This window comes from Cololabis saira, chromosome 11, assembly GCF_033807715.1.
Source record: "Cololabis saira isolate AMF1-May2022 chromosome 11, fColSai1.1, whole genome shotgun sequence".
NCBI classification, from domain to species: Eukaryota; Metazoa; Chordata; class Actinopteri; order Beloniformes; family Belonidae; genus Cololabis; species Cololabis saira.
Window position 1 is genome coordinate 31052645 of NC_084597.1, and position 10863 is coordinate 31063507.

Genomic DNA, 10863 nt, shown 5'->3' on the forward strand with positions numbered 1-10863 from the left:
CTTCAGCACATATCTTCTTTAGTTTTTCTGTTCTTTTTGAAATAAACAGTTAGCAAAAATAACCACATGACTAACTTTGTATGTCAAAATTATATTAAATGTGTGCATATTTTGGGCCATGGCTTCATCACTGAAGGTGCATTTCTGGGTCAGATGGCTAGCATTCATCACTTTAGTTACTTAGGTGAACTTGACCTCTGAGTAGGTATGGGAATCAAGAACCGGTTCTTGTTCAGTACTGGTTCCCAGTGTTTCAATTCCTTGGAATCATTTGCAAAATTTGCAAATTATTCTCTTTTCGATTCCAGTGGGCACAAACAACGTCATCACGCATGTTGCATAGCAACGTGAATAAGCCAGCAGTCAATAGTAAACATCGCGCCCAAACCATACAATACTTGCCAAGTGAATATTTCATCAAAGGGAGGAAATACTACCAAGATGCAAAAGCACACAGCATGCAATAGCAATCAATGTATGTTGCGTTTTCGATCAGCTCCGGATTAACATCAGTAATTCTCAATCCAGCAGCAGCAGTAGGAGTGTTAGCATGTCCTTAGCTAATAATATTGCAGGTAAGTAATTAACTAACAAACACTGCCTATCATATTACCGCCATTTGCCTCATTGTTGTCCGAATCGTTAAGCAGAATCGAAAATGGAATTGGAATCATAAAAATCTTATCAATTCCCATCCCTACCTCTGAGCTGTTAGGGGGCGAATATACTTGCTGTTCAGAACGTGTACGCATCATGGCGTTTCACGCGTCGACATGCACATCCTCCAAAAGACACTGAACGCGTACACAACCTGCAGTTCTCGCTTTGCCCGAGAGTGGCGCTGGTCCAGGTCAGATATCAGCTGACCACAAGTGACTTGATGCAGAGGTCGGAAACTTGCGGACTGTTTTGAAGAGAGGCTGGCTGAGCAGTTGCGTTGTTATCTTCCGCGGACGGCAGATCAACACAGTCCTCGGTGCAGATACACTTGCATTGCGAGTTGTGCTCGTTATGTCCGTGCTCGTCGGAAGATGCAGGGCAAACACAGCGGTGATGGTGCTGGTGGGGTGTTTTGTCCACCGATCACCAAACGTCTGAGCTGGTTACAGAGGTTCTTCAGTCATCGCTCGACCGACACCGTCTTTGCTCCAGATATTTCGGTAAATTAATCTCCTGACGACATGCACGCTCCAAGCTTGTAACTGGCTGCTACAGCTCGATAGCTCGTCCCTGTCGCCGCGTAACGCAGGATGACAGCCAGCTCTCTGCTGCGGTCTCGGACTCGCCATATGTGGTTTTGACCTGAATTAGCAGGACAATCCCATGTAACAAGTCGTCAAACGAAACGGAGGACAAGCGGAAATATTGCCGCTGTTTCTCATCTTCAATTGCCTGCATTGGCAGGACGAACGAGGTCTCCAGTCTCCCGACGGCTCTGGTTGAATGGCCTGACCAACCATCTCCGATCGCACTGTTTTCTTTACGAGAGCACAAGAAAAGCAGAGCAGTGATCTCCTCTTCCTCCCGTGTTGCTGTCTTGTTTATTTATCTTTATTCCACCAGCTGGTTTATTATGCTACTAGAAATATTTTATTACTTTTCTAACTACGGCTTTGAATACTGCCCCCAATCGGTTAGCGCCGGTACAACGCGCTCCCCTACGCGAGCGAGGTTGCAACTGGTTGTGAACGTGAACGCAGGCTCAAACAGCAAGTATATTCGCCCCTTTATTGAACACCTAGGAGACAATCATTATTTTTTAAAGGACAAAATGGGTTGCTGTGCTTGTACTTGTACTAACTTGTACCAACTCTGGGTTGACTTGGAGGGGTCTGGGGAGCAGAGCTGAAGGCTGCCAGAAGGCCTTTAGCATATTGACTGCTAGCTTCTAGCTCTGGCAGCAACCAAGAAAGCTGGCCCTACCGGTTGGACCCTCCCAGGTTGAGAAACCTGACCCGCTAGAGTCCTAGCAGAGCTGAAATGAGGATGGATGGGCGGAATCAGTCAGAATGTAACATTACTTACCATCCCAAGTCACGTGAGCTAAGTTATACTAAATTAGCTACCTTGTTATTCTGAGATAAAGTGGGTGTGCTCAAACCTGCTGCTGTAGTTGTTCATTTTTGGAGTAACTGGAGTTGGGTGGAGTTGGCTCCTGTCAGTTTGGGGAAACCCAGTGTCCCAAAAGAGTTTAAAGCCACTGTTCAGAAAACATCTAGGTGACGTCAGTATCAATCTATGTACTCAATCTCAAAATATAATACCATGTCAACCCTATGTACTTTGTTCTCTCCATATCTATAAAGGTTCGTCCTATTTCTTCAAGGGGAAGGAGTACTGGCGAGTGCCGGGCAGTGACATGGAGGTGGAGGCTGGATACCCCCACCTCATTGCAAAGGACTGGCTGTTCTGCACTGAGATGCAGTCGGACTCTCCGGACACAGAGGCTAAAAGCACAGAGACAAGGGTCAACGTGCACCGCCAGCCTGACCATGCGGAGAATGGATACGAGGTGTGCTCCTGCACCTCGGACAGCGCTTCGACTTTGGGAGCCCGTCCTTCTCTTTCACCTGTTTGGCTTCTGCTACCTTTGTGGATGCTCTCGCTGACTCTCTGCTCCGAACTGTTATGATGCTAAAGCATGAGGCAAAATTTTTGTGTTGGGTCTCAAATAAAGAGAGAGAGTCATAAATGGAAGCTCAGCCAAAAAGAACTGGGAGAATGTGTTCATATTGATAGATTTTTTTTGTGTTCTGTTATTTATTTTCAATCGGCCATTTGATTTCAGTCGGTCTTGTCAAGCGCCTTGCAGTATGTGCAGGTTGTACTCCAATCATTGATGGGCATCAATCCACTGAAAGTTGCAGTTTTAATGTTGTGCTTTACAAACCAACACAGAACCAGAAGTTATATATCTTTACTTTTTGAATGGCAATTTGCTTCATCTTTCCTTGGAAGGCTGACTGAATAAGATTGTTCAAACATACATTAATTCTTGAAATATTTGGCATTGCCATCATTTTGAATATTTTAGTTTTTATTGGCTTAAATGCTCTGTCAGCTTTAATTTGAGGGAATTCACATCCAAACTGGAAGGAGGTTTTCAGCATAACAGAATGACAGCTCTTTAATATGTACTACAGTATTTTTCAGAAGATGGGGCATTAGCATAACAATAAAAAATGTTTATTTTTGACTTTTTTTTTTTTTTTGTCCGGAGCCTTCTGCAGCCAAGAGCTGCTTAAAGTCTTTAAAGCCTTGGCCTTAACCAAAGAATTGGTCTGTTTCATCCAGTTATCTTCTTTCCGTTGTTAGGTTGTTTTCAGGAAGTGAAACGGAGCTCAGTGAGGTTGAAATGAGGTGGTGGATTCTGACATTGTGATGTATTCTGTCTTTACCAGCAAAACCTGTTGAAGTTTTGAGGGGATTTCTTTACACCGAGTTCATCTTTGTGTTCTTTTTTCCCCCAAAATCTGCTGAACTGCTGATTTTTCCCTCCTGTTGTTCCTGCTCTAATGGATTTCACTTTTTATTGCCATATATGCTCTGTTTTGCTCACATTGAGGGCTTTTTTCAGATCAGTTCACCCAAAAAAACGTTTAAAAGGAAATACCACACGAGTCCAGACCTTCTCGAGTGAAGTAGAAACAATGAAGGAATAGCCTGCAGTCTGTGGAAAAAGCTCTCTAGTCAATCCCTAAAGAGGATTTGACAACTTAAAGAGGTGTAATTCCTCAACATTTACATCAACTCAAATGTGAATCCTCTCAAATTGAAACTCCCAAAGCCCATTGAAAGCTGTGTCCAACTGTCGGTATCCAAATATGTTCAGATCTGCATGCTCATGTGAAATTTAACAGTTAACAAACAGAGCCAATAGTGGGATGTTTTTTCATGTGCAAATCTACAGTAATGAATGCTGTAAGGAGATTTTTTTTTTTTAAGTTTAAAACACTTAAGTCAAAATAACAGCAGACATCTTTAGAAATGTCTCTTCCTGCTGAGAGTTAGATGAGGACTTTGAAGCCGTTCACGTATCTGTTCAGTTAATAGGCACTGCTAAGACATTATTTTCTTTAAGTCACACAAAAACCGTAATTAAGTTAAATAAGTTGTCTTTCTCTTACAGAAGATATCAGATTTTTCTCATCCGGCTCTTGGGTGAAGTGGCATATTTCTCAAAGAGTCAAACATTTGCTCTGAATGGAGACTGACGAGTAAAACTCCCTGCCAGGCTGCAAAACTGCCTCCCGTCACTTCCCAGCAGATGGTTCCCCTCAACTTTAGGCTGACCACGAACATCCCGGTCACGACCTCAGGTGCAAGTCCACCAGGTCCTTGGGGAAGAGACAGGATTGTTACTAAACCACATTTAGTCTCCTGACATCTTGAGCTATCATAGTAGGCGTTTGACTGGCATCCATCTCTGCAGAGAGGTACCCTGGGATGTCATGTCGGTAGACTGCAGAAGACACGTGAATGGCATGATGGATGTTGGCAGGTATAGGCAGTACTCGAGTTGAGGGGGGATGAGGGGGGATGAGGGGGGATGGCATCCCCCCCTGAAATAAAAACGGTCCAAATCACCCCCCCCCCTGTAAAACTGCCATCCCCCATTTCCATCCCTTATGTCATTTCATCAATGAATGTGGTTTTACTGCTATTTCAACATTTAGAGTCATCACCAGAAAAATAACACCAGAAAAATAACTTATTTGACAATTTTCACCTGTTTCAAGTAAATTTTCACTTGAAATAAGTAGAAAAATCTGCCAATGGGACAAGATTTATCTTCTCATTACAAGCAATAAAATCTTGTTCCACTGGCAGATTTTTCTACTTATTTTAAGTAAAAATCTACTTGAAACAGGTGAAAATTGTTGTTTTTTCCAGTGATGAGTCTTGTTTTAAGTGTAATGAGATTTCTTTTACTAAAATGAGACATTTTCACTAGAAATAAGACAAATATTCTTGTTAAGATTTTGAGTTTTTGCAGTGATCCATTTTATTTATCCTGTGAAGGACAGAGTCATATTGATAAGTTCAGAAAACTGTTTTTTATTTTTGTGTTTTGATGTATTTGATGTAAGCCCAGTGGATATTTAAAGCTTACAGAAGGCTGCAGACTTTCTACTAGGTGACCAAAACACCTAGGTGTTCTCTAGGTGTTTTGGTCAGTGCTATTATTTGTAATATATTATATTATTTGTAATATATTATTTGTAATCAGCACAAATTATCTGTCCCCATATGATAAAATCCACCATCCCCCCTGATTTTTTTTTTACAACTCGAGTACTGGGTATAGGTGAATGGCATTCCGGCTTGTAAAGAGGATGAAAATTGAATATCAGCTGAAAAATGTCAACATAAATGTCACATGGATGTGGGATGTTAGACAAATGAATGTTAGACAGAAAGTTAAAACCCTCATTGTTTAGCACCGTCACTCCTGCTTCACCTTAACCTATATTGGATGACATCACTCTTTGAGCAGGTTTCTTTGTTTCCACTCAGATTTTTCACTGTTCTCTCTCAAAACTCCCCCCTGTCACTATAAAAAATGCTGATCTGCTCTGCGTCGTCTCAGAACTGTGTTTTCTGATACACTGCCGCTGACACGCCTTGCTTGAGGGTTTTGATTGGCTGGTTTGACAGTAATCCGAGAGGAAAAAAGCTTTTATATACAAATAAAAGAAGCCTTGTCTTGGGTTCAAAAACACAGCTGGGAGGTGATGCGGGGCAGGTTTGCATTTTTGCGTGCATCGGGTTTTTTAAAGGAGCTGTATGTAAGAGCAATAATAAAACAAATCATAAAATGACCCCGATATGTCAACAGACGTTTAAAAATCATGTTCATTTCAAATACTTATGTCACTGACAACAGCACTCAAGCCAGGATATTCCAGTTTAAAAAGAGGAGTTGCAGCCCTCAACTGATGTTTATGTTGTCATTTTTTGTTTTGGCCTGAAGCTCCACCCTCCACCTATCTCCCAATCACCAAGTCAGTATTGTTTCTGAAGCTCCACCCTCCACCTATCTCCCAATCACCAAGTCAGTATTGTTTCTGAAGCTCCACCCTCCACCTATCTCCCAATCACCAAGTCAGTATTGTTTCTGAAGGTCCACCCTCCACCTATCTCCCAATCACCAAGTCAGTATTGTTTCTGAAGCTCCACCCTCCACCTATCTCCCAATCACCAAGTCAGTATTGTTTCTGAAGCTCCACCCTCCACCTATCTCCCAATCACCAAGTCAGTATTGTTTCTGAAGCTCCACCCTCCACCTATCTCCCAATCACCAAGTCAGTATTGTTTCTGAAGCTCCACCCTCCACCTATCTCCCAATCACCAAGTCAGTATTGTTTCTGAAGCTCCACCCTCCACCTATCTCCCAATCACCAAGTCAGTATTGTTTCGGCATCCGGGTTGCCAGCTCGGCTCTAATTATGGCAGCCATGGCAGCCTACGTTCCTGCTGCATTCTGCAGCCTACCTGGCAACCTCTGGTCGGGGGGAGGAGGGGGAGGGTACACGCCGCTCAACAATATTTTGAAAGTGACTGCAGTACCAGTTTTGACCATTTCTTACAGACGGCTCCTTTAAGCATGACAGTAAAATAAGCGAGGGATAGCGTCTTTTATTTAGATCTTATGTATCAACAGAAATCAGCATTTTCACCTGAAGCATTCCCTGCTCCTACCAGAGATTCGATTGGATTCTTGTATTTTTGTGTAATAAAAATGGATATATTGTGAGTCCTTGCTGCTTCGATGAGACAACAGCGCATGGAGCACTTGCTACATCAGTTACAGCTCCTGTTGTGGCGTCCATCGTGGTTCTCACAGGGAAGCCACCAGATGTGTTATTGTTGCTGATATATTTACCTACACTTTAAATATTGACAGATTTATTTGAGTTGAGATGTTCCACTGTCACCACCGATCAAGTGGACCCTGTATATTTCAAGTTGTGTTTTCTAATGTAAAATATTTTTATAGAAAAAAAGAAATAAACCATGAATGACTTTGATGGCTGTACTGAGGCTGATTGCTCTAAAGCACCTTGTGCCGACTGCACAATTATTTTGTGCCACTGAGAATAAGCTCAGGCTTGATGAAGATTAAGGTAACATGATCGCTTGCAGACGCCCAGCTGGGAGCTTTTGTCCGTCCCTGATGCTGTCTGAGTGCAAACCTCATCATGTCAGTCACATCACACAATCACTCTGAGTCCAGTTTATACAGGGTTTATACAGCAATCCTTATGTTAAATTTATTACCTTCAGATTTTTTTATAAAACTGTCACAACATTAAGTGTTAATCACGAACCTTTTAACAATAATACAGATTTTTACCTATAGAACACTATACAGAACAGATTTATAGATTCATTGATGTTGACCAGATGTTTCACATTTATTTCACTTTGTGAATGACAATAAAATAGACAGCTTAAAATGTAAAAGGTAAAAAATAATATCAATTTAAAAAAAAATAATACCTCTGACAGTGAATTTAACACTTTTAATGGCCTTAAATTTGGCAATTTTCATTTATCACTTTTTAATACTTTTTAAAACCCCACGGAAACCCTGTTATAGACACATTTACAGGCAGAGAATTATATTATTCTAAACTTAATTAGGTGGATGCTTTCTGGTTTCAAAAACTGTCTGAATCCTTTTTCTTTTACATTTTAACATTGTCCTAAAAACGTCACTCAGTTGTTGCAAATTGGTGGGCACTGTAAGAACTCCATTAAAGGTAACAAACCTCAGTCTCACTTTAAGAGTACCACAATTAAATGACCCCAGGCCTCAGTTACAGTATTTGTCTTTTTGTCTATATTAAGGTTAAGAGTATAAGATGACCAAACTCATTGTTATGCCCTTTGCATAGCTCTTTTGTTATGCCCTGCAGGCTGAGGTGTGTTACCACTAATTTTTTTCCCCCTCCCCTCGACACGCTTGAGCGGTGTTAATTAACTGGTGGTGTGGCTGGATGGCCACCAGGACAGCACCCGCTCCTGGGGTCAAATACAGCAGCAGGTTCCTCCTCAGCAGTTCATCCAGATGAGCCTGTTTGAACACAAACTTAACTGACAGAACTCATTTTTTGATAGATATTTCATCAGGTAAGTTTAAAAAGCAAGATGCCAAATATCGTATCTCAGAGTTGCGTTTCAAGTAAAAAAAAAAATGTGGGGAAATTTATTTTATCAGTTATTCCACATTTATTGTATTCGATTAATACGTCACAGTCTGACTTGGTCTTCATTGCGAGCAAAGTGAAATACTCATACCTCAAATGACCATTGACATACAAAAAATGACCCCAACAGAGTTTTCCAACTACGTGTTAAGTAGATTTATTTTTCTCTCATCACTGCCATTGAGAGTGTACTTAGGATGAGTCAGTACAGAGCATCCTTTTTCTTCCCCTGTTGTGTGCCTTTTCAGTCAGTTAATCAAAGCTGTGAGTCTTTGTGTGGCAGATTTCAGAACCTCAGGTAATGGGATATTTCTCAGACAGTTGTTTCTTCATCGCGTCTTTCAACTGTCTCTCCCTCATGGTTTCTAGCCTTCTCTGACATAATGATGCTTCTTTTTTTTTTTTTTTTTTTTACCTTGTCTGCACACATATTATTGATTGATACCATGACGGTAGAAACCAAAAGTGTATATATGTGCATTATTACTATATGTAATATATACATATATATACGCACACATATGCGTACACATACATAAATGTACACATACAAACCCAGTGTTTTTTTTTTTTGTTTTTTTTTTTTCGGGGGGGGGGTGATGGGGGGGGGTGACGACATCCACTGCCAATCCAGGAAGCAGGAACACACGGAGACACACGTCAAGCACTGGAAATCTGCAACAAAAAAACCACAAACAAAGCACGAAACCGGCACGGAGCCATCCAAAACACGAACAGCAATCGACCTAAATCTTGAGATCTGATCGCAGTCTGAGCTAAGCTATCGCTACCGCTACCTAAACCCAAAAACTAGAGAGCCAGCATGCAGGTGAACAAGCCAGTGTGTATGTCTATGTGTGTGTGTGTGTATGTATATGATCATGCATGTGTGTGTGTGTGTGTGTGTGTGTGTGTGTGTGTGTGTGTATGCATGTGACTAAATGACTATATGTGTGTGTGTGTGTGTGTGTGTGTGTGTGTGTGTGTGTGTGTGTGTGTGTAATAAACCAAACAAAGCTCCACCTGAAGTGTATCTATAGTGGGGGAGGGGGGGGAGCAACCCCGCCACCCGCGAGACCAGAGGCCGACAAGGAAGAGCCCGGAACCCAGGCCACCGGCAACCCCACAGAGGGGAGAAGTAGGAGGGAGGCAACCCACCGCCTGCGAGGCCCCCCCCCCACCCGGCGGCGGCCGAGGGGGCCCGCGGGCGGGGCCCCCACGGCGCGGAAAGAAGCAGCCAGGGATCCCGCGGCGGCGGACCGCGACCCAGGCAATCCCCGGCCACCCGGCCCGGGCCGGACACGCGGCCAGGAGGCCCTCACCCTTCAGGCCAACGACCCCCACCCGGCAGGGGGCCAGCCTGCCCGGAGAGACAGAGCCGCCCCGGCCGCCGACGCGGGCAGGCGCACCCGTCCCCCACGAAAGTGGCCCTCCAAGACCAGAGGGGCGCCCCGCCGTAGAGGCAGCGGGGGGGACCGGAGACGGGCCCGGAGAGAGGGAACCCCCCAACAAGGCGACACCCGCGCAGGCCCGACAACGGAGGGCCCCAGACCCAGGCATCCCATTCATTCATCCATTCACCTATTCGATACCTATACTAATAATAATATAATATACTATACATAATAATAATAATAATAATAATACTAATAATAATACTAATAATAATAATAATAATAACCATCTTTGTATAAAATAATATTGATAAATTATTAAGTTTTTGATGTCCTGCCAATGGAGGCTCAAATCCTCCATGGCAGGACCCTTCCATACCGCATTCCCACCGACACAGACATACAATCACGCACCGTTTCCCCCTCCCCGGGGGGATCCAGCACCGCCAGAAGGCACCCCAGGCTGCACGGCGGGCCCCGCCAGGCCCGGGTAACCCGACCCACCCGTCCCAGGCCCAGGCCGGTGAGGGAACGCGGGTGATGTGGGACCCCCTCCCGCCCCTTGTGTTGAGTGCAAGTGATTAATGCCATAAAAACAGGGAGGAGGGAGGGCCAAGTATCGATTGACACAGACCCCCCCCCCTCCCGAACTACGTGTCCTTGTCAAATGTATTTATTAAGTGTTGAATGAGCAGTGTCTATTTTGCTGTTAAAACCGTGAGGCGGGGAGTGCCAGGCCCCGCGGGACAGTGCCCCCCACGACCCGGACCCCCCGCCTTTCGCCTATGTGCGTATGAATCGTGTAGGGGGGGCATAATGATGCTTCTTACCATGTAAGCAAGCATCTGTAGGGGCATAGCTACTGTGCTGTGAACCAGGTGATTAGCCAGCTTCACATCCTCCTACTGACTTTCAGATGGTACTTAGTTTCGATCTTGTATATCAGGTCAGCTGCCCTTGTGTTGAGGTTATCATGGGATGTTAATTGGGGTTTGTACCCCTTTTCATAGGGTGCAGTGCTGTGGTCTAGGGTTTTGGGTTTCGTTTAACTTGATTTTTTTTTTGGTCTTGTGTTTGTGTCCCGTTTCTTGTTTTATTTGGAAAGTTTGTGTCCTTGTGTGTTTAGTTGTTTTTTTTTTACTTTTCTTCCCATTGATCATGAATGTTGGCACCAACCTCTAACTTCTAACTTCTGGGCTACTGATCCAGAACTAAGAACTCACTGCAGTTCCTTGACTGGCCAATAGGGGCTGGCT

The 10863-nt window shown here is 43.7% G+C and overlaps 1 protein-coding gene across 1 annotated transcript in view; it reads left to right on the forward strand.

Moving 5' to 3' along the window:
* Positions 1–4521, forward strand: part of mmp17a (matrix metallopeptidase 17a) — a 195046-nt gene extending 190525 nt beyond the window's left edge. Inside the window, exon 10 of the mRNA XM_061734350.1 lies at positions 2307–4521. Coding sequence (XP_061590334.1) covers positions 2307–2632 — 326 coding nt within the window. The 3' untranslated portion in view covers positions 2633–4521. The remainder of the gene's footprint in view (positions 1–2306) is intronic.
* Positions 4522–10863: the final 6342 nt, after the last annotated feature.